The sequence below is a fragment of the Bombus affinis genome, chromosome 1 (assembly GCF_024516045.1).
Source record: "Bombus affinis isolate iyBomAffi1 chromosome 1, iyBomAffi1.2, whole genome shotgun sequence".
In the NCBI taxonomy this organism is placed as follows: Eukaryota; Metazoa; Arthropoda; class Insecta; order Hymenoptera; family Apidae; genus Bombus; species Bombus affinis.
The window spans coordinates 2,700,149-2,725,004 of record NC_066344.1 but is presented as its reverse complement, the minus strand read 5'-3'; the positions used below and the strand labels follow the sequence as shown (position 1 = coordinate 2,725,004).

At 38.1% G+C, this 24,856-nt stretch overlaps 2 protein-coding genes across 3 annotated transcripts in view; both read right to left on the bottom strand.

Moving 5' to 3' along the window:
* LOC126924933 (titin homolog) overlaps positions 1 to 11,854 on the bottom strand; it is a 75,321-nt gene extending 63,467 nt beyond the window's left edge. For both annotated transcript variants that reach the window (XM_050740378.1, XM_050741185.1), the window contains exons 1-3: positions 11,600 to 11,854; positions 9,164 to 9,305; positions 52 to 349 (exon numbers count right to left, since the gene is read on the bottom strand). In XM_050740378.1, coding sequence (XP_050596335.1) covers positions 52 to 349; positions 9,164 to 9,305; positions 11,600 to 11,612 — 453 coding nt within the window. In that variant the 5' untranslated portion in view covers positions 11,613 to 11,854. The remainder of the gene's footprint in view (positions 1 to 51; positions 350 to 9,163; positions 9,306 to 11,599) is intronic.
* Positions 11,855 to 13,553: 1,699 nt separating this feature from the next.
* Positions 13,554 to 24,073, bottom strand: LOC126918577 (titin). The gene is made up of 10 exons (XM_050726635.1): positions 23,368 to 24,073; positions 20,421 to 20,800; positions 19,698 to 19,920; positions 19,328 to 19,615; positions 18,988 to 19,115; positions 18,723 to 18,895; positions 18,050 to 18,422; positions 17,805 to 17,860; positions 16,978 to 17,474; positions 13,554 to 16,540 (listed from the first exon to the last, which is right to left on the bottom strand). Exons 1-10 carry the CDS (start codon positions 23,447 to 23,449, stop codon positions 14,283 to 14,285), a joined length of 4,458 nt encoding a protein of 1,485 aa, XP_050582592.1. The 5' UTR covers positions 23,450 to 24,073; the 3' UTR covers positions 13,554 to 14,282.
* Between the last annotated feature and the right edge of the window lie 783 nt (positions 24,074 to 24,856).

Sequence of the window (24,856 nt, the reverse complement as noted above, 5' to 3'; positions counted from 1 at the left end):
TAGTAGTTAAGAATTGAGTGATCAGCACAATATAGCGATGTAAATGATTACCTGCGGTGTGGTCGAACTCCGGATTTCCACGAGGAATCTGGTCCTGGTGCCAACTTTAACTGCAAGATCTGTCAATCTTCGTAAGAAGACTGGTGGATCACCCTCTTCCGAAGCTTCATCGATACTGAGGTGAATTTTCTTGGAAGATCCTTTGTCGAATCCTTGATCAACTCTCGTAGCCACCAGAGCATAGTGTCCTGTGTCGTCCTTTTGCGATTGTTTCAGAGTCAACTGGACGACGTTGCCTCTCATTTGTACTCTATATCGATCGGATGGTATCGGTACATCTCCGCGTAGCCTACAATAAAATTGGAGTTTTGCCATTTAACGTACGTAAAATAATATAATATATAATATAAATTAATATAATAGATAAATATAATAAGTAAGATATATATGGAAATTTACATTAATTAATGTATATTAATTTGCTAATATACTATTTCATAATAGTAACGTATATTGATTTTATTTTTTATCCAACCATTCAATAATTTTAGCGGTAGTTTTGATATTCGGTTAAAGATAAATATTTATAAACTATCAGAAAATAAATGCATTTACGCATTCTATCCATAGACATACAGGGTGAACCATGTAATTGGGTTGAGCTGTAGTTTCGATTTCGTTGATAAACAGCGAATATCTATTAGGTCATCCCATAAGTTCGTGCCGACCTTTCTGTATATATTTCATATTTTAAAGAAAAACAAGAGAACTTTTATCGAGACGGAATAATGACAAATGGGAAGAAGTTGTACAACGAGAGGGGGATTACATTTTTTCATGAAACTGAAAGGTATGTAAACAATCTTAACATATGTAACCGCTCGAAAAACGGCACGAACTTATGGGATGACCTAATACGAGCATAGGTCCTATCATGTTATTCCATTGTACTCACTACGATTTATCGCTATCTTCAACGAAATCGAAACTATACTGCGACCCAACTGCGTGGCCCACCCTGTATATGTTCACTCGTTCAACTTGTATTTCATGAGCAACGTTATAAGCTCGTTCATTCGATTTTTATTCCAACGCGCTTTAATCCGAAATATTATAAAAATCTCTAATTATCACAATTCTTCTAACAGAGTTCTGTTGTTTTAGAAAATTGTTCGAACGTTTGAAAACGTAGCAATACACAGGGACAAACTCAGATATAAAAAGAAGTAGCAAAAGTTCATATTTTAATTCAGTTAGTCTTTCTTCGTTACGATACTATTCAGTCATCGTCATCGTTCTTCGTCTCTATTTTCTACTAATCGTAAATCTTTAGATGTCTTACGATTCAATTCGATCGTCTGATAACCCTTGACTCCTCTTTTCTACAATTATCCAATCATTCACAGAATCATCACAGACAGGTACGCAGATAACGCGAGTGAGTTACGACTTCTCGGTATACGTGGGCGTTCTATAAATATCTTTGGAACGAATCGCGTACATTGAAACAACAGACTGGCGGAAACGAATTCACACCCTATGCGAACATTCCAACATTCCCAGCTTCCTCGTCTTGCACAATTTCGGCATTTACGACTTGCATCAATCTCTATTTGACCATTACGTGGGATACTAATTTTGGTTGCTCGAAGAAAAACTAACGAGACATTGGACGCTATGTTATAATCACGTAGAAGGTCACGAACTGTTCGAATTTTTACAATTTTTACGATCATGCATGACTAGTGACTTCATTTGTATAGCATGAACAAAAATAATTTCACATGATAATAAACGACGTTTGTCGCAACGCCGAAAGGGTGAATTCCAGTTTATTCGTATTTCGTATAATTGTTCGAAGTTTGTACGCGTAAATTTTTACGAAAATGGATAAACATTTTATAGCAAAAATTGGCAGAAAGACGGTAAGTTTTATTACATTTTTGGAACGAATGAATTCTTTAAAATATTATTCACGTGGTCTAAATTTTTACGTTCGAATCATTTCTCTAAATCCGATAATTTCTCAGATATTCCGTCAGATATGTTTCCAACCCCGAAATTTGTTTTCGTCAAAACTATGCTTTACAAATTACAAGTTTCGTATGTGACGAATTAATATTTAAGGATCGACTTTTCATGTTTCTCAACGATGGTTACGTGTAGTACCATGTCGTCATCAACGATTAAAAGCTTCGAGATTTACTGATTTCTTTGCTAAAGTGAACTTTGCTCGGAGTTTTCTTAAATTAAAAGTTTCGTCACTCGTGCCATTTGTCCCCTGAACTTCTGATTTAAAAGAAAACACAGACGATTCGACTGCCAGCGAGAAAGCGAAGAGGAACACTTTCTAACGAAACGAGGTCGGTTTTGCAATATCCAAATGCCAATTTGTGTGTCTTGTCAGGGCGATGGCCGAAGTCCAATCGGACCCTCGTATTCGTCTATCTTTTATTTCTTCGCCGTCTGAACGAAACGATCGACTATCGTTTGCGAGCGAGCTCGATTCGTGGTCACTAGTCATAGTGAAAAAATCTTTGCTTGCGCAATATGTACGCACATTGAAAAGCGCAACCCTTTGCAAGCTCGGGGCGCGTGCATGGGCGCCTCCTCGACGACAACGCGGTGAAACGCGCGCGCTCAAGCTCGATGACGCAATATCTATTTTGCCTAACCGTGAAACAGATTACGCGTTCCATAATATCGATCGATCTTATCGTCGTTTATGTTTCAAAAGCTGCAGGAACTTCGCAGTGAAAACAAATAGAATGGAAAACCGATGGAATTTTCACAGAAAATAGCACGAACTTTTTGGAATATTATGCGACCGGAGGACAATTCGTGAAATTGGGAAGAATTTAACGTGGTTGTTTGGTGTTTGCGCGTAGGTTTGGATCTGTAGTTTAATTGGTTTGTTAACCTAGAGTTTTAGTTAAGCGATTTATTTTAACTAGAAGTTAGAACGTTGTTTATGTAACTTTATATTCTTGTGACTACGATATTTGCATACTATGTACACTCTGTAGGTTTCTACTTGCTTAAATTTCTCTCATAGACGCCAAATATGCGTGTTCCAATTGTTACATTTGTTTTATTTTAATCTTGTAACGAGGAGTTTCTTATTCTATTGATATATTAAATAACGTAACTAAATACTATGATACATTAGAAATTTTCTAATTCTGCTTCACAGCTTTTACAGAAACAGCTATGAATTCTCGAGAAGAAAGGCTATTTATTTATCTAGGAATGACAATTATTTAATATGTAACACCTTGGTGCCAAATAAATGAGAAGAAACACCGAATTAATTAATAAATTGTTTGCAATGGTACAATTATGTCAAGTAATTATAATATAAATTCTAAGGTAACATAAAGATTCACATTAAACTTAAGTAAAATAACAAACATAGACGTTCTAGACATTAACTATAATAACATCTGAAGTTCGTGTCAATCTTCCATCAAAATAAGTCTATTTAACAAAAAAAAATTGCTGTTATATCTTACTTCATTCACAAAGAAAAATAATTTCACAGGGAAAAATAATTTTTTAATAATTCCATAAATACCTCATCGTTGCGTGCACATCACGACAAGTAAATATATTCGAATCCTGTCAAGAGATTTGACATTAGTCGAAACGACATAACGATAAGAAGGAAACGCAAGTGGAAGGAAAATGGAAAAGACGAAGTATCACGTCGTGGTCAAAGCGTACCTAATTCCCTTACGTCAGTCACACGCCGTGGTTGCACCACTGATCTCTCGCGTTACGGTATTTCTAGATCGTTACGAGATATTTCAGTGATTCGAACGCTGTAACACGGCCTGCGAAAAATTCGATCGATACTCGCAGTTGCCGCGATCTCGCGACGATCGAACAAAGTTCGACAAGATCGACAAAGTTCTCGCTGTCGAGCATACACGCTTGATTAAAAACACGACGAAAATAGGGCAGTAGAGCAATGCCAAGAGTTTGAGGCGCTCTAGATCATTTGTTTGCCGAAAATACGTTGGAAGCGTGCAACCGATTTTTATTTAGATACCTTCGGACGATAGGAACGCAGAATTTTCCTATTAGAGCGCTCGAAATTCAAGATACCACGAGGTACTTTGTAAAAACGGTATAAAATTTCGTTAAACGCACGATGTATATACTTAGGGTGTTTATGAGTGAAAGAAGCTCGTGTATCGTGTAAATAAGCTTCGTTTGTAGCGTCTAAGACTCGCGTTATTCGCATAACCAAACCGAAACTCAAGGTTTCTCTAATACGATTTAACATCGAATTTTCTATCCGTTTTACGTTGATGTTTATAAGAATAGGATTTTATAGAATAGAAACTCTATTTACATTTAATTTTGATCGCATACTCGACGATAGCCATCTTGATATTTCTATAGTATTCAGCTTGTAATTGAATGAATTGAATGATGAGAATAATTGTTCTACGATGGACGACTGGAACTCGATGGAAGAATTTAAGCCGTAAAATATCTCGATTAGTATCTCGAGTCACAACACATTAGAATCTTTAATTTTACGGTAATTATAGCCTAATTTCGCTTTGTATTTTCGATTTTATATAGCAAAGATCGTTGATGATTTTTATTACCAAGAAATTGGAACCAAATCTGTGACATGCAGCTATGGCGAGGAAACTTTTCGAGAATAGTACGACGATTTTTAGAGGCATCTGTTATTAGCTTCACTAAAAAAAATTAGAGTTAATAACGTTAATACGAGTCCACTTACAGAATAGAATCCAACTATCTAATCAATAAAATTCCACGTTTTTCGAGCACATTGTCCTAGATTCTGCTAATGCAAACAAACGAAACAAAGGAGAAACCAAATGGACGTAAAGAATTTCGCTTTGGATAACTAAACTACGGATCTTCGTACACTCATTGTAAATTTTAACCAGTAAGAATGTACAAAATACACGATACACAAAATATATAAGATATCAAAGACATAGCACTCGTTGGCATGTTTGCCAGACGTTAGAAATCTCAATTTAGATATCATTTTTATCTTCGTAAAGATATGAATTTGCATAAAAATGTACAGTCTGCTAATAACTCTAAATCCTATATTGCACCACTAGAATGATACCAATAATTGTAAAATCCTACCGGTATCCAGAACGGTTTCTAAACGATCCCGTAATGGCAGGTTTGTTGCCATTGGCGCACTTGCAGCAGTCGCTCCCCATGTCACACGTTCGTTCGTTCGACGCTCTTCCTCCTTGAATCAAGATTCACCACCACTCGCGAAACAATAACTATCACCACCAATAATCACTCGCGAATTTGTCAAACCAACCATCCCAGACGAAACGCGACAGTTGCGTGCTTCGTATACGAGAACTAAATAAGGGACGAAAAGGTGGATGAAATCCGAATCGATGCATCGATTCTTCCGTGTCCTGCGGTTCTGTAATCGCATTGATACTTAGTCACCGATCGATTTTTATTTCATTGCCGATCGCGTCGACCTGTCACACGTTGGCATCGCCGTTGCGTTATTTATCGTTGTGGTGATATTGCTGGTGTGCACGGTGACAGGGGCGCAAAAATAAACCGACAAGCGTTGCTTCGTGTCTCACGACCCTGACACGTCTGTTCGATGACTTCACTTCGTCTATCTCGATGACACCGATCGTCATTCTATCCACAGCTTCCGACAATACGTTCCAGCTGGATCGCGAAACTTGCTCCTTATCACTGGTATATTATACTTCACTCTATTCTTCTTTCGATTATATATCTTCGTTCGACGTTAAAACTCGCTGGCGTGAACCACCATGCAACGTTACAACCGTTGTTATAACACGATCGTTGTCTCGAAATTTGGGAATTATTATGTTAAAAAAAAGAAAGGTACTCGAGGAGGGTTGGTCGAACTGTGTGGAGGGGGGTAGCGTGCGATCGTCGAGCGATCTGTCAGCTATCGATCCTGATTGTTTCTCTAGACCTCTCTGTTCTAATTAGCGGTCGATGCGTGTAAAGCTAAAACGAATTGGAAGAGAGAGAGAGAGAAAAAGAGGGGGAGTTGGAAAGAGAGGTCCGAGCTGATTTTTAGCCGCTCGTCGATCGTCGCGACGCTCCCTCGGAAGACTGATAGCGAGATGCCAGCGCCAGATCGTCCGCGCCCGATTTTCCACCTCCACATCCGCCACCTTCCGCTATAGTTCGAAGGAAGCTATAAGCAACGAGGTGCGTGCAGCATCCTAGAGTCGGAACCAAGGAGCAGCGCCACTTTCGTCTTTTCGCGAAAATTTTCGAGCTCGGTCGAATTTAGCCTGCATCGAGGGGTAGAAGGGGGATGGTCGAAGAGAAGAACGTCAAAGCCGTGTCGGAATTTTCGTAACTCGCGAGAGGAACGCTTCCGTCGTCGTAGTGACGTAGCGTCTGAATGGTCAGGGGACCGTCACTGGCCAACTCGTCGATGAAAGAATAAACGATCGTTGAACGTTACTGCTACGTTTCTTTGCTATCCAAAGGAATTTCAAGTTTCGGTGGTTGCTTAGTAAAAAGAGCGCAATTTCCTTGTGATATTTTTCCTCGAAATGATTTTAGGAGGCACTTGAAATTCTTTTAGAAGAGACATTCTATCCTTTTGTTTTTAGCCATTTGACTTACGATATTCATTCATACTTGCGACGTGAGTTACAGTTTTGATTCGATAGAAGTTGGGATTCGTATTTAGTTAGTTTCATTTTAATTCTTTAGATTAAAGATAATTAAAGATACGCGTTATGTGCAGTATTTCAATATTGCGTAATCCTACGCGATGTTATAGAAGGGGAAAGCTTAAACAGTTCACTTGGATTGTTAACAAGTAAATCATAAAGCGAGAAGTTAAAATCACTGTTTTCTGAACGTGTTAAGTGTGTGCACCCGTTGAGAATTGTTTGGACTTATTTGTTAACTGGTTCTCTGCCCGTCTTACAGAAGTATAAATAGTAATTTTAAACGTCTGATTTCCAATTCGTATTATCGAAACGATTTTGTCCTGTACCACGTATCGTTCTTGTCTCTTCTATTCTTTACATAGTGTTAAGAAATTAGCCTGTATCGAGGTCAAGGTTTCTGCTGAAAATCTATTTCTGAAACCGTAGCGATGACTTAGAGAAAAATAATTTCGATGAAAAAAGGAACTTTCGTACAATAGACAAAATATACTACTGTACATTGTCGCCATACTAACACACGTACAGCGGTACACTGCCTGATAATGGTACGTTATATGGTAACTTTTCTTCGACAAAACGTCTCGTCGCATGTATTCGAGGAGAAGGATTCGGCAAGTACAGGTGAAGTGAGTCAGATGACGAATCGTCCTGAAAAAGACAACAATTACTACCATCGATCCGTCACCCTTGTCTTATTTAAGCGGCGAGGCTAGATGAGGTCACGTCTCGCGTTCCCGAAATAAGCGTTCGATGGTTATGCACCGAATCTTTCACCTTCCTAGGCAGCTTCATATATTACTCATTACTAAAAAGACTACCTGAAATTCGGCGAAGCTAAAAACATTCTCACTAAAGCTAACTGCCACTGATAAAGAACATCGATTATGCTACCATACGAAACTTTTACATCGTGTTATACATTATGAAAATTATCGATGTCGAGTATTTGAAGGTTTTGCAGGTTATTTGCAGTTACAATTTATTTTTATACCCAGTCACTCATTTAAATAACACGTTTCTATATTCTTAATTTTGAATATTTTTCATTTCGGTACTCGGAGATTGGTTCAAGATTATCGAATGTGCTTTTGCAAGTGTTAATCGTTAAATTACGTATTACTCTCGCGTAGTTTTCTTTCCCTGTCTTTCAGTTACACGTAGAAAAATTGGAAGTAATTATCTATGATCGAGTATATATGTTTTCCTTCTTTTACTGAAGTTTCGCTTGGAGAAATTGGAGGAAAATCATCCTCGGTTAGCTACATATTTTATTCTCTTCGTTTTAGTTTCATTCGAAAGGATTGGAGGAAAAATTGTCTATAATTAATTATGTATTTCTTGGTTCTCTTTTTTTTATTTCTTAGTTGAAGATATCGGAGAAAAATAATATTTTTTCTCTTTCGTTTGATATCGCTTGGAAAAATTGGGAAAAATTACGTCCGATCAATTACGTCCCTGGCATTGAAAAATTTACGCGAGAATTATATGCGAAAACTCGCGCAACGAAATTACACGAGACGACGGTGTAATTTGGTCCTCCGCGAAAATTAAGTGCGCGACAGCTCGAAATAAACTGCGTTTGATCCTTGGCACGTTTCAAGGTTTCCACCCGAAATTAGGGCCAATAGTCGAGAATGAACGATAACGGGTAAACGACGATGCTCGATCATTATAGTACGGGACGAAACAACGCCCAGGGGTCGTGAACTTTCGAGTTGTTATCAGTTGCTTCAATCCGCGTTTCTAACTTCCGATCGCAACAGCTATTCCGTCGATTTCATTTTCACGCTATAATTATCCTTGTTACATAATTTTATTATTGTAAATGTATTGAAATAAATAATAAAACGCATGGAATTACACCAAAAATATAATTGACAAATTTTTAATGATAGTAAATAACATTATATAAATAGATATAGTTTGTATAGTAAAATTAAGGATCATATTTAGGCTAAAGATTTTTATGAATTTTTAACAAATGCAACCCTTCTGCGTTCTTTGAATTATTTTCCACCGAACTATGTCTCTCTATTGTTAGAATATTTCTTAAACCAGAAGAGGAATCGTTATTGATCTGTATCGTGATTTTTGATTCTGGTATTATGCTAAAAATTTCCTTGAAACATCGAGAAAGGAAACATCTCAAAAACGAGATTGTGTCGTAAAGAATTCGAGTATTCAAAGTAAAGTACTAGTTACGAAGTTTAATAGACAAAATTCGATAGAAAGAAATCTCTACCTTAAATTCCATTTTTTTACTTATGTTCATCGAAATACAAAATTGCATAAACGTTTGCAGTCTGATCTTAACGAACTAAGGATGTTTGGTTATTACCAAACTATCGAAATTCGTCACAAGGTTAGCGAAATCTTATAATTAGAATATCTATGTTACAAAGTTCGAAGACACCGAAAGAAAATATACCGAACGTTATGGAGCACGAAATTAAACTTACAGTTCGAATCGTAGTTCGTCGAAAACGTCGGACCACCGTAATTTCGGTTCCACGACGATGTCTTCGCCGACGCGTCCTTGAACCGGAAGGACTTGGTCCGGCTCCAGCCATCGCGGCGGTCCTTTGGCTTTCGTCGTTTGATCTGTAACGAATTGTATAATGAAGTTGTATAATGTGCCGTTACTAACGCGACTATGAAAATACAGCTTGAACGAATGACAACGTTTACGCGTGGAACGAGACGCGTTCCAATCGAAAAGCACGTGACAAGATATCGTCATAACGTTATTCCGTTAAACCGCAGGCGAAAATCTATTATTCGCGAACGGTACTTGGTATTTTTGCTTTCACGTGGTATCAAAAATGGCTACTGAATCAGTAGTGTACGTTATACAGTAGGTCACGACAGAAATTTCTTAGTAATATATTATTTTTATATAATAATATATTATTTTATAAAATGTCTTGAAAAATATCATGAGCAGTGTAATTAGACGTAATTATCATGACGTAATTATTACAAATGTATGCTTCAAAGAGATAAAAAATTTAAACGATTCATTGTTTGGTATATTGTAAAATTACTATACCTAGGGACTAATTATGTGTTTAAGTACAGCAGTTACAGTGCTGGACATACGTATAGAGACAGTTGATCGTTTACATTCACTGGAAAAGTCTAATGAGTTATACTTTATTTGGTATTTTAGATTATAATGCACGTAGAAAGTACCAAGAGCGTAAATTAATTCACTGTAATTTTCCATAAAATCGCACTTTGCATTTATCGTTATACAAAATTTATTACATTCTTTCGAATCGTGAAAATATATCGCGGCAGAGAATAAACTTATAATACTATAATTTAATTGATTGGGAAACTAAAGGCACGATAGTTTTGATAGTTGAAATACATGAGAAAATCTACGTTGTCAGAGCATTGACGTTCATCGCTGTAAGGAATTTACTTCACTGATTACGCCGAATATAATGCCAACGAAAAGAAAAATAATAAATTTAAATAACAGCATAAGTAAAAGATATAAAAACAGTAAAAAGCATTGAATTTGTACAAAATATCAATAAGTGTCCTAATACTTTCGACCGGTGGTGTAAATATAGATACCTGAGTGGAGAAAGCAACCAAGATGGAAACCGTCTAAGAAAATAAAACGAGAGTCAACATCAAATCTTTGCTATAATAAATTTATTTCTCCATATCCATGTTCGCAAGTCTCTTTGGTAATTTCCACCGCGAGAGGCAATTTCGCTCGCGTGTGTCTCCATCGAACTCGACAGGTAACAGGTAAATAAATACATTAAAAAATAAACATGGCGCGACTGTTTCGGACACTTGGTTTCGTTCCCAACACTACATCGACAAAAATTTTCTCAAACTATTTCATGGTCCGATCTCTTCCACGCTACGATTAAAGTTGATTTTTACTCTTATTTTTAACGCGGATTTCGTTCTCGTAAACGCGTGTTATTACCGGTCCCTGGAGTACGCGGCACGCATAAATCCCGACTCTGCCGCCAGCCTCTGTCGGGACCACCAATCTCGAGATTTTTATGTAACAGCGATCGCGAAACAACCTACAAACGATGTTAAACGCGTCTACGTTGCTCACGCGAGAACGAGCCTCCACCTGGCACCCAGCAGAAAGATTCAACGACCAGCGATCTAAACAAATTTCGTCACTGAACGTCATCGATCGAAGAGGATCCACGTTTTTACCGAAACTTAACGAACCGAGAAGTTTATCGAAGCTTTGTTGATTCTTCCCATCCGGACGCATTTCTCCACCCTCACGATCGTCCACAACTTTAAACCTTTTCACACGTTCTTCGCGTAAGTTTCACCGAATCTTCCCATCACAATCTCCATTTTTGTCCATTCACATTTCGAAAGATAGTAACGAGACGTGATTTTTATTCCTTTTTAATACCATTCCATATCGGTTCTCTCGAGATCTTCAGCAACTTCAAACCTTTTCACGCGTTCGCCACGCGAGGTTCATCGAATTTTCCGTTCACCAATTTTTACGAGTTTCAACAGGTACAAATTTGCGTTTCGAAAAATAAAGTAAGAACTCGGTCGAGACGATTTTAATCGTAAACTCTTTTCTCAATACTCTGGTATCGATTCTCGCGATCACGGACAATCCTGAATCTTCTCACACATTTCTTCAACGCGCGATTCATCCAATGTTTCGTCCGCGGTTCCGATCTTTACCGATTCACCTTTCAAACGACAAAACGAGACGCAACTTCGTATATTTCTTTTCCTCTAAATACTCTACATCGATTCTCGTAACGTTCGACAACTTTAAAAGATTCTCGCGCGTTTCTCACGCGCGACTCATCGAACGTTTCCTTCGCAGTTTCGATTCTGACCGATTCACGTTTCGAAGATAGAGGCCACAGACTCCTTACCTGTTAAGGTCATCTCGTCAGATGATACGAAAACCGATTCTTCCTCGCATTGACATCACTCGCGGAAGAGAGCACGCAGCACGTCGCGTTCGATTCGAGGAAAGAGGCAACCTGCACGTTGTTCCGGTCGCGGGCTCCGGCGCCTCGACCGCCAAAGCTTCCGTTCCTCCCTCCGGCGACCTCTTCTTCACTCTGATGACCTGTGGCACAGCACACCCTGCGCCACGAAATCTGACGGCAGGAGGCCCTGCTGCGGTCTAAAATCGTCTCGACACGCCACTCTCGGCTTCGTCGTTTTAACGAAACGCGCACATGCGCCGTTTAACACGCGTTCGGCCCCAACGCCTCTTTTCTCCCTTTCTCCCCTTTCCATCGGCACGCCCCTCTATACCCCTCTTTCTTTGGCCTCCTATCTATCCCTGATGTAACCCGGCGCATCGCTGTTTTTTTATCTTTGAATAACTTGTCCCGTATCTTGCTGCGTCTTCGCCTTTCTTTTTCTTTATTATTCCTTTTCTTTAACGTCGTTCTCCCTTCTGTTTCAATTTCATTTCGAGCGATTTATCGAGGAAAATTTGTCGTTTAGTGACGTTTTCTTGCGGTGTGTGAGTGTGTATGTGTACGTGTGCTTGCGTAGAGTAAGATTGGATGGAAAATTGAAGATTCAGGTGTTGAAGATCGCTTCCGGTGTAAACGACGGACTATCGTTGCGTCTGAAATATCGAAGATTAAAATATTGACGGTTTAAATGGTGGAGATTCAAAAATTACAGACCGAAATGTTGAAGATTTAGATATTGGAAATGAAAATATCGAACATTGAAATGTCGAAGAACATGCAGTCGTCGCTCGTCTGCGTTAGACCTCAGACTCGATGTTGATGCGGTGTTGTTGTGATTTCACAGTGACGATGCTACTACGTGTTAATAAATATATTGCATATGCCTTTCGATAGATTTAGGCCTGATGCAAACAAATAATGCAACATAGTTGTAATATTGCAACATTCAGGCGGTATAACTCTACGGTTACGTACTTCTAATGGAGCAAAGCTCACCAGCGATATTATTATTAGAAATAATAATTTCATTTATTTCAATGGATTTTCGACGAATGAATCTTTCACGGCATTTTTTCGAAATTCTTGGATTTTCTGTAACACGCGGTGACTTAAAACTGTTGGTTTGTAACTTATAAGCAAGTTAGTAGGACGCTACAACAGTGTCTGTTGCTAACGTAAATCAGCAATAACAGCAAGAAGAATGATTTATGAATCGCAAAGAGAGTGATTGACGATTACTAAGATAAAATGATCCGCTTGTTAAATAGTAGCGTATTGTTAGCGATGAAGTATAATGTTATCTTCAAGGAACATAGAATGTTTGGCTTAGGACATAGTATATCAATTGTCTAACGATGTAGGATGTGAATTTTATAATTTATTCCTTTACGAAGGAAATATCTATAAATTTATTATTTATTTTTCTACAAGTTTTACAATTGTTCAGTAATTGTCAGTCATTGTTTGATCTACTCGATAACAAATTTTAAAGTCACGAGATTTAAATAGGAATAATGGTATTTCCATTGTCACGATTTTGATTTTAAGGCTCGCTTTTGTCTTAACGTAGAGTGTCAGAATTAGATAAGGGACGACAGATTCTTGGCCAGCAGCGAATTGTCGTGGTCATGATTCGATGTGAAGTGGCTTTCCGCTAGATTAGTATGGTAAGCACACAGTGTACATAAATATTTCGATGTGATAAGTTTCCAATCATTGCTGGTATTTCTCATGTGAAAAATTTAAAAAATGACACAAAAATGTACGAATTAAAAATATTAACGTAACATACATGTACGACAACATTCGGAAATAATTGTATTTTAAACGATGATTATATCAGTTAACTGAAATAAGAAATACATGGAATTGGATAATTGAAGAAAGAAAAGAATCGGTTTTAAATTCAACAGTTATGTACACATTTATTGCGAGTAAGAATATTCATAATAAATAGGAATAAATAATAATAACAATAATAATATACCATTATCGTTAAATATAATCTCTTAAAATATACTATTATCTTTGGTACTCGTTTGGTATAATTCCTCAATGAAATACAACGATTGGCTCCTTAAAAGCAAGGCACCATCGATAGGTACACTTGACAGATTGCCACGATGTATCTCGAAGTCTACAAACTTAAATCAGCACGCTGCAATGACGCTGCATCGAAGGTCAGGAATTTGATCTTCGAATAATCATCGTTCGGATTACGATCACCTTTTTGCAGCAATTTTCGCTTTCTAGAGTTGAGAATCTCTTCGATACTTTGACCTTCCGTGTATATAACAATTTTTCCTAGAACATCACTGGAATTCATTCGAATTTTTGCTTCAAACAATCCTGCAAATTTCTATTGCAAATTTCATCGTTGTTTTTGGTTCGAATCCAATCGAATCTTATTCTAAATTTCCCATAGCGAACTGGAAACGTTTCTACGTACTTCGATAGCAGATTTTATCATTGCTCTGGTTTCGAATTCGTTCCAATTTCTATTACAAAGATATAGAAATTCTCGTGAATTTCTATAGGATATTTCGTCATTCCTTTGGTTCTGAATCCATTCGAATTTTATTGGAAATTTTCTGTCGCGAAGCGCACATATACAAATAAATCATTATTGCTTTCGTTTGAACCACCATCCTTCCACCACTCTTCCCCTAATCTCTTCCGACACTCTTCTATAGAGCAACAACGCGATGAAAGGAATAGCCATAGTCTCCTTCTTAAACAAATAAACATAAACAGCCGCCAATAATAAAGTTAGGTCAGTTATATATCCTACCGTTGACCTAACGTTATGCTTGGCCTCTATTGCCAATTGTTCTTCGTTCAGCCGACTCTCACGCCAAGCTTTCTCAGGATACTCTCTCTTTGCACTGGACCCACGTCTGGAAGACCTATACTTTTTACTCTCAAGAGCTCTCTGTAAACGTTCCATCTTCAATTCCACCGGTGTTTCGGCTCTATTCCTGTCTCTAGAACTAGACCTTGAAGATGCCTTCGACGAAGGTTTCCTCGATCGACGAGGACCTTCATCGACAGATCTCTCTCGGACAAATCGTTGTTCCTCCGAGCCAGTTCTCGAAGGAGGTCTTCTATCTTGTGACGGAGCTCTGACTCTGGTCTTGGAGGAGGACCTTGAAGAAACTCCTCTTTCTACGGACACGTTTCGTGACCTTGATATAGGTGACTGACTCCTTGAACTTGGTCTACTCGTTCGTTTCTCCTTTACAGGCTTCGTGTCCCTAGCTGGAGTCGTTCCTCGAGAACCAGCAGCTCTTTTAACCTGCGATTTCTCCTGTCTATCAACTTCACTTTTCTTCGTCTCTTTCGTCTGTTGAACCTGTTGAATTTCTTTAACGCCCTGCCTTCCATTTAGTTTTTCAGAGATCATGCTTATTACAGCACGATCCTTTATCTGATTTAAATCTTGGTCCTCGGAAAACGAAGATCTTCTAGAGCTAGCTATACTATCTCCAAGCCTCCTCTCTTCCGAGCTTCTATAATTAAACCGATTGGAGTGTTCCCTGACGATCTCGGTATAGTGATTAACCATCGCCATTCGTGCCTCGATATCCTCCTCGTCGACCTCTTCTTCCGATGTAGTGGTCCTTGCCTTTGCCTGGATTCTGCGATTCTTCGCAGCTTCGCCAGCTGATAATACACTGTCAGTGTCAGATTCGGACATGAGAGGTACCTTAAGAGGCTCGGATGTGATTGGTGCCTTTACTTGTTCTTCTTCATTCCTATTCACAGCTTGAACATTCGGAGGAAGTGATTTCCTAATTGGTTTCTCAGGAGGAATCGGTCTACCAAAGCTGTTCAGTGGAATCGGTTCTTCTTTAGGCTTCTTCAGTATAGATTTGGGAACAACAGTAGTTGGTGATATAGGAGCAACTGTTTTAGGAGGCGTTGGTGGTGTGATATCTAAAATAGGTATCCTGTGAGGAGGAATCGATGGTGGTTCAGGTTCCACGTGTGGAACAGGCCTTCCTCTTGGATGATACGTGTCTTCTTCTTCCACTACCAGCCTGCCAAGAATTCTGGTCTTCAGAAGCTTCAAGTCTTCACTGTCAGCAGTGCTGACCTCTTCCGATGATTCTTCAGATGTTTCGATACTCTCTTCTTCCTCATCTTCTATTTCCTCTTCTTTTGTCTTTTCTTCTATTTGTGAGTTTTGTTTCGATATCGGAGACAAATTATCTATTTGTGAGGTGTCTGGGAACATCTCGTTGCGCGGAGTATCTCCATTGGCGCTGGGCTGCCAGGGTATCGATTCTTCTGGTGGTTTCTCTTCGACCAATGGTATGTTGGCGTCGTGCCACCTGCGCAGTGGTATGGTCGTGTTTTCTGGCTTGTCCAGCCCCCATGAAGTGACAATTGGATTCTCTGAATCGCTAATTATATTGGGATCAGACATTGCTTCGACGTCTGGCAATAAATTAGGAATTAGTATTTTTAATGGACTTTTAATTTTTTCTGGTAGGCCTTCGCTTAGCCTTCTACGATTTTTCTTTGACTGCCAATTCATTAGAATTGGCGAAGTGACAGTAGGATTGGATAGTCGTCGTTTAAAGATGTCAGTTTCCGTCTCGGTGGCTGATTTAGTTTCCATTGTTGCAGCCAGCTCTCCGGTTGTACGTTCCACTTGCACTTTTCTTTTGGCTACTTCGGAAGCTTCTTCGGCTGCCACTGCACGATAGAAACGTTCCATGGCACGTTCGTGAAGAAGTTCTGTGGAGCTCACTGCTTCGCGGAGGGTTTCGACTACTTGGTGTTCCACGCTGAACAGTTCTGGGAGGGAGAGAGACATGGGTGGCGGTATCAGGTCTTCGATGTCCTCTATGATGTTCCCTGTGATTTGAGGCGTTTCTGTGAATCGAAAAATTACTCTGAATTATTTTACTGCTCTAAATCCTATATAGAAAAACCCATCATTGATTTTCAGAATGAAATTTTTATTGATATTTTGCATTCTAATTGTTGGAAATGTTCAATTAGTGATATCACAATTTTAATGTATCGATCTTTTTAAACCCTTCTTTTCCAATAGATATTCTTATCTTTAAAAATGTGTCATTTGACGTCATTCTGAATTTGAGAACATTCTATTTCACATATTAACATTTTTTAATATTCGTATATGTATATATAATCTCTTTCTATGATTGAATGAAGTATGAATTCTAAAAAATCGGATATTTAATGTATTGAAATCTAATGTAACTTTATTGCTTCTGAAGACAGTATTATCTTATCTATATTATTATAGAAATGAAATAAATTTCTATTTTCAGTTATAATCTCACCTAAACTCTTTCGTCTTCCAGCGATATCATCCAGTTTCTTATCTTGATCTTGAGGGTATAAAACTAGCATAAACTCTGAACTTCCATGTATAACAGTATCATCATCCTCCCTAGGAGTGGTAGGTGATGTTGCTTTATCATCTAACGAGTGACTTTTAACGATTTGTGGCTCGTCGACGATCGCCTCTTGATTCTTGAAATTTAAACTCAACGATGAACGAAGAGGTGAGTAACTTAAAGAAAATTCTTCTTCGTGTTGTTCTTGAATTTTAGACAACGGTGACATACTGCGTTCTCTGGACATCGAAACTGATCGAGATCGTGATTCTCTGTACGCTAACCGTTTATTAGATTCTTCTACCTCTGGCGGTGTTACTGTTACGGTGGCAACAGTTATTGGCACTGACGAAGGCTCCTTATCCTGAATTAAGTTCTGTTTTAAACATAAGAAAAATTTCCATTTATTTACGAAATAAAATTTGTTTGGAATATTAGAACTAAATATTTATTAATATTTTAATAGGAATTATAATAGCATTTTATTAATTTATATTAAAATCTACTATCACTGTATTTACACATATCACAGAGATCACAGAGGAAAATATGAGAAATATATTTCGGTGATTTTTTCCGAAACGAAAAATTTCATTCTTTACTGTCCTCATTTTATTTTTTAAAGTATTTTTCTCCACATAATGGGAAAAATGAATTTGTTAGATCCAAAGATATATCTTTTAAAAGTAGATAATAAATTCACAAAGTTTTATACAATGATATGTAAGAATACGACTAGAGTTATGGCAATTAACATTCCTCACATGTACCAGACGATTTCTAACTCAATTTTTCCAACGTTAGAAAAATATCTTAAATGAAACATCTTCAGTAAAATATAAAAGAATTGTTATTGCTATTTACAATTGTTCGTGCCAGTTTTATGCTACAGGTTTTCAAAGAACATTTTAAAAGCCATTTTAATATTTCTGAAATAAGAACAAGATTGAAATATAAAATCTCGAGAATTGTATCAGAATTAAAACCAATACAAAATAAAAAAAAAGACACTTGCCTCAGTACTTGGTAGATCCATAGCAACACTCGAACGAACCACGTGATTTCCAACCTGGCCTTCAACCTTTGAAATGGAATGATCCTTCGATCTGGCCGGAGGAACAGGTGGTGGTTCCGAATTGTCTACCGTGTCCAAGGCAAATTTCACCCTACTATCGGCTCTGGATGGTCGACCTGTGAGTCTCTGAGCTGATACTGATCTACTAGCTGGTCCAAAATGTACGTCATCATCTTCGTCCCGATTTCGAGCCTCGTCTCTTGTCAAGCTTCTCGTTCTTTGAGTAGGCACTGCGAAACTGACTTCTCGTTTCTCTCGCGATCTAATTTCTCTATGACTCTGCGACTTTCCGCTCAACGAGGGCGCCATTATGCTGAACATTCGAAGAAATATTTATTATTTAAGATTAGTAACACAGAAATCTTATTTAAGTCTAGAAATTGTGAATTATATATGTAAATTTTACTTTGCTCCACTTTGGACTTTTCTTCTTTTTTTTTTTTTGTAAAGAAAACGTGAATATTCCATCTCCAAAAAATGGTACTTTATTTAGAGCGTTCGGATAATATTTGCATAAAATAAAATAAAATTTTATAAAAATGGGAGAAACGTGAGTATTATGTTTCCAAACAATTTTACTTTATTTAATCGTTTAATTGTGAAACCAACACACCCTCTTTTTATATCTGGAATGAAGATTACGTCGCTCTCCTCGCTGGGCTCGCTCACACCATACGGATTCTCCGCTTTCACTCGAAATTTATACTCAGATCCTTCGATTAACTCGGACAACGTTGCTTTGGTCTGCCTACTCGTGATTGCCTTTAACCACACGTCCCAACCGACCTATGAAATAATTTTTAAAATGAACAAATCATCGATTAAAACTAAGCTGCATCTTTATAAAAACAATTCCAATATTATTCTTTATCACCAACCCTATAGTATTCGACAATGTATGTGCCAATTTTGCAACCACCGTCGTCTTCCGGTTCTGTCCACGACAGCGTAACCGATCTCCCCAAGGTCATCGTTACTGTCGCTTTTCCAGGTCTTGCGGGTCGATCTAAAATCGAAAAGGCAATTTACTTCACATTAAAAGTTTCATATAAAACATAATTCCAACTTTACATTTCTACAAATTGAAATAATTTACCTATTTCGATTACAAAGAGAACACTTGTCTTATTTATTAAAATAGAATCCAAAGTAATCTCAATTTTTTACTTCTAAGAACTTAAAATAATATATCTATATCGATTTATTTATAACAACAACCTGTTACAGTTACTAAAAACGACGACGTATCCTCTCCAAGCTTATTTATCCCCTTAACAGTATATTCTCCTCTGTCAATTCGTTTAGCATCAGGGATCTTCAGGATCGATTCACCGTCCATCGTTTCAAAAATGTGTCTTTCGTCGCTTGAAACCACTTCACCGTCGTGGTACCAAATCACCGATGCTGGAGGTCTTCCAGCTAATGACACTTTCAATCTAATTGTTTCATCTTGTTCGAAAAGAAGTCCATCTTCGTATTGACGCGGAAGTCGTATCTTTGGTGGTGCTAGTTTTAAGAAATATAATTTAAAATTTGACTTTATACCGATTTGCTAATTAAATCGTAACAGAGGAAGCGATTTGTGAACCTTCTAGAATCAGTCTCGCTTTGGTGCTAGCGTGACCAGCTCTGTTAGTGGCGGTGCATTTTATTTCTCCCTCGTCGTTGAGCGCGGTTTGATGAATCAGGAGAACGCTCCTGCCACTGTCCGTGATGATCCTCGTTCGCCTGCTACTGAAAATCTCGAAGCCATCTTTGAACCATGCGATTTTTGGCAGCGGAGATCCCGTAAATCGCACCACGAACTCAGCCTAGAAATAGAAACAAACAACGTAGAAGAATTAATATTATTGTAATTAATACTCTATTTATAAAAATTAATAAATCAGTCGATCAATCAATTACATATCTTGAGCTCTTTTTCAAGAATAATATCATAATATCAGGATATTATCGCGTTAACAACAATTTATCGTCAGAACTATCAGGATTCGAATGATACAGCGTACGTAAGTAGCTTCGTCCCTGCCATATCTTCCCACACTCTGCGTATAATAGATCGTTCATGTTCATATACTTTGATCTAATTAATTGACAGGTGAAATGCCAATAAATACAATGGTGTGACAATACTCTTTGTAGTCACTATATGTTATCAACAACCCAATATAACCTCAATCCTAACCTCAATCATCTTTCTATTGGAATAAAAGTCAGCATTAAATTTGTTCAATTACGTTCACGTTTAGTTGGTTAATTATAAGAATGAAAGATTCTTTTTGGACGGTTTAGTTGCAATCGAAAGAATTACCTGCTCATTTTCGAGCACGGTGGTGTCCTTGACTTCAAGGTCAAAGTGGGGCGCGGATGAAGCGGATCTCTGCAAGGTCACAGTCAACGGATCCGAGATCTCGCTGGGTCGAGACAAACCAACCGCGTTCTGAGCCCTGACCCTGAATTGGTAGCGCCATCCTGGTTCGAGGCCGCTCAAGGTCAGTTCCGGAAAGGTGCAAAGCCCTGGTGTGCTGCGTACCCAATGCTGCGAGCCGAGCCTTCGATGTTCGACCAAATAGCCGACAATGGCCGAGCCACCGTTACTTGGTGACCTCTCCCAACGAATAGCAACCACATCCGGCTGCGATTCGTCTGCCCCTGGTATCAAAATTGGCTTTCCTGGTGGCGCCGGAAGCCCTAAAATCACGGATAGCAATGCTTTCTGTATCTTTTTCATGTCATTTATTCGATGCTTAGCAAAAGAATTGTTAGAGTTTTATTATTACTTTCCTTTTATATTCTTAATAACTTATTATTAGTTCTCCTTGACGTTCTTAATGAGTTATTGTTAGTTCTCTTTGGTATTCTTAAGGGTATTGCAGTTACAGTTTAAAAATAATTAGTGAAAGATAATGTGCTGTTATTTCGAACAAAATACGAATAAATACATAGTTTTGTTTAGCGATCAATGATTTGTGAATAATTATATTTGGTAATAAGAATCAATTATTTTTGCGGATTCGTTGATGGATGAAAATATGGTAGGGTTAAATTTGTAAATTTCGTTCGATAACGTCACTTTTCGTAGGCCAGTTTGGTTAATATTTATTGTTAGTAGAATCATTAGCGACTATCAGAATCATTAGAATAACCTGTAACTCTAAAAAGACAGCGCATTAAGTTATTCCATTTTTACATAACCTCCACATTGAGTATATTTAAAAGAATCTATGAAATCTACCATGATGTTCTTATTTGTCAAAGCTTCATCAAATTCCTTAAATTCGTTTTTCAAACTTTGGGATCGGGTCATGTGGAATTTAGTAACTCGTTTTTTTTTTTTTAAACGTTTGTTTACTTAATATGCTATTTTGAACATAACATGGCTACCTGCTATCGCTTCATGTATATGTTGTGAATTCTTTTCTTTTTTTAATTATTTCTTCGATAATACTTGGTTACATTAAAAGTGAAAAACAATGAGAGTTACGGTATATTTTGGGGAAATGATTCATTAGCCTGAATAATGGTATTTAAAAGAATTCCTCGGTTAATAAGTACACAGAAAGCTCGCACGTGCCAGAACGATGCTCGCATATGCGTAGAACACACGTTCTCTAATACAGGTCCGCAGGTGGCGCTCCCAAAATAAAATTTGAAAGTGTTTGGCAATCCTGGGGCCGCTGCTTCGTTGTCTTCAGGTCGAGAAAAACTATGCGAGTTTGTGATGTTGGACACCGGCTCGACGTATCTTCGGCGCTCTTTTACAACGTGCCTATCGTCTTTGAATCGATTCTGTGTCTATCCAAATGTTATGACAATCGATTATCATCAAGCATATGTTTGAAGAAGAAAAGAAAGAGGTTGTAAATACTTGGTCGTTTTAATTGATCATTTATAGCCGTGTTAAACATCATACTAAGTTGTTAACGACTTAGTTGAAATTATAGATCGAATTTTATAATTCTTGGAAAAAATTAAATCGTTTAGAAAATTGTAATATTTGTAATATTTCATTAACGCGTGTCGTTATGCTACAAATGCTAAGAATCAAACTGATTTCTTTGAAATCTTCTATTTTTTGGGAAGAGTACATATATTTTTCCAAGAATTAATTCCTCAAGCGTATAAAAAGGAAGATTTTATTTTTATGAGAAAAATGATGTATACATACGTAGGTATTAGATGTTAAAGTTAATTACTCGTCAAAGGATTTTACCCACTGAGAAACGTTTATTCGTATTAATATTCCATACATCTTCTAAAATAATATTTGAGTCGAACAAAAATTAAACATACACACATACGTCATAAAAGATTAGTAAGTAAAGTATTAATGAAAGCGATTATCTTTAAGAGATTAATTAACAGGGACATTACGTAGATTCTCATTGATCCTCACAGATAATTGGTAAGCATGATACAAAGTAGGCAAAAATATGTTTCATCCGATAGATTGTATTTTCATTTGTTCCTTCCACGCTGCCTGCCCATCGCTAACCGACCCACCATCGGCTATTAAAATAAACGCCCTCAACGCGTACGAGTTAATTTTGGATAACCGGTTGATTTGATAGTAAATAAATACACGATCTTCGAATAAACCTCCATAGAAGCTGCCACTGACAGAGATACAGTCTCTCGTAGACTATCACGGAAAATTTCACCGATATCCTACCAATCGTATCAACAATTTTCAATATCGATCAACATTTCACCCTCTGTAACAACGTGACGTAGAAAATCGACGATCCTACTGACCTAATGAACTTGCTGATTAGCCTAATTCCTCGTCCATTACCGATCACTCAAACGTTGCGCGGGCATGACAGATCTGTCGGCAGAAGCAGCCTAATTTTAGCTATCATCCCACTATCGAAGCAAACCAATCGAGAGACAGGCACACTGAGCATCGTCACACTCGCCACACCGTTACCGGAAGCTCTGTGTCACCGCATAGAGCCCACAGTCACCATATCTCACGTTCCTTCAAACACCTCCCAGGCCCTCCATAATTTCATTCGAAAAGTCCGAAAGCTCTAAACTAAATGAACGAAAAATTGACAAAGAAAATTTGTGGAAATGCATCATGTGCAAACTAGAAACTTTTATTCGTCTATCGAGTCTCGATCAAGATGGCGATCGGTTGTCGCTGTTCCAAATGACGCGTTCTAACGATCTCATCCCTCGAGATCGGTTCGCGAGACATCAGACGGCACAGTTCAAGCAACGTAAACGCGTTTGCACAGAAGCAATGTGTCTACCTGATCCCTCCCAACGTGGTCTCCTAGTGGCAGAGACTGGCTGACTTTTGGAGTAGTGGCTCTTCGTGGTGGCGTTGCCCATGATCGTTCCTCCTCTTCCTCTTCCACGTCGAGCCCGGCTCGACGATCACTCCGTTCCTGGCCAGTTTTTCGACGGTTCTTGGACCATCGAGCGTCGAAAGATCCTCATCGATCGACCGAGAGTTTCCGTGGTGATCGGTCGAGGAAAGTGGGGAAAGCCCTCGAGGTGTCTCCCCGAACTGTCTTTCGAACGATGGCTGAACCGAACTCGCGAGAGAGTAAGAAGGAAAGAGAGAGAGAGGAAGAACGTGTTCGGCTCGATATAGCACGAGGCTCGGTGCAGCACTGCCGGACCTCTTCGTGGCCGACGACCGTGGCGACGCCAGCCTCTTCGGGCTTCCTCCTCGAGCTATCTTTGTCCCACTGTATCTGGCCTCTTTGTTTTTGCCCGAAATCCCTCGAAATCCTATGAAAACAGCCACAACTTCGCTGTTTAACGGCTGACTCTGTAGCTACGGTGATTGAAATCGGCTGTTTCGATTGTTGCCGAGTTATATAACGTGTCTCCTCGGTGAACATGACCGGACGTTGCTGACACCTCCTGGGAACGCGGGAGTTAAGAGTACAATCGTCAGAGTGTTTGAAATGACCAATTTGTAATTTTTGTGGAAATATAGATACCCAACGCGTTTCTTTGGGGATTTACGACTTTTATAAGTGTTTTTGGAGGTGATTTGAACGATATTTTGGAAATTTGACGACGAAAGTTCTGTAGAGATTTTTCTGAGGTTTAATATTTCGCTTGAGGTTCGTCGAACGTTTGGGTTAGGTTAGTTCGTCCATGCATTAAGTATTTTGTTAAAGTATACCCTTTGTTCTGATTTTTTTGATACAAGTTTCGTATTATATTCGTGAATAATTCTAGCGATAAAAGAAATCAAGTCCAACAAATAGATCAATGCTGTTGCTTTCAAGTTCGAGTTACTGAAGCGTTTGATAATTTTGACGATAATTATTCCGTGTTATTATAAGGGGAATACATTATAAATTTTGTGCTTGTAGAATTTCTACTTTATCATTATTCACAGATTCAATGATTTTATAATATACAAGGCGTTCAAAAGCCACACAGATCACCTCCATAAATTCACAACTACAGAAAAGTGGTGGTGTTACAAATATTGCTTTTTAAATACCATAGAATTTACCATCGTTTATGTCATCTTGTTGCTACGAGTGAACTTAGGAGAGCAAATATTAATTGTTTCATTTACGTAATGAGATTACAAATTAATAAAAGGTGAAGTTGACTAGTCGGTACAACTTCTCGTTCAAAGGCTCGTATAATAACGTCATATATGGAAAAGTTATGAAAATTAAGCTCTAGCTATATCCTTCTCTGTGGAAAATTTTAAAATTCATAAGGAGCATCCATAATCTCATTTTTTTATTAGAAACAGTTCTCCTA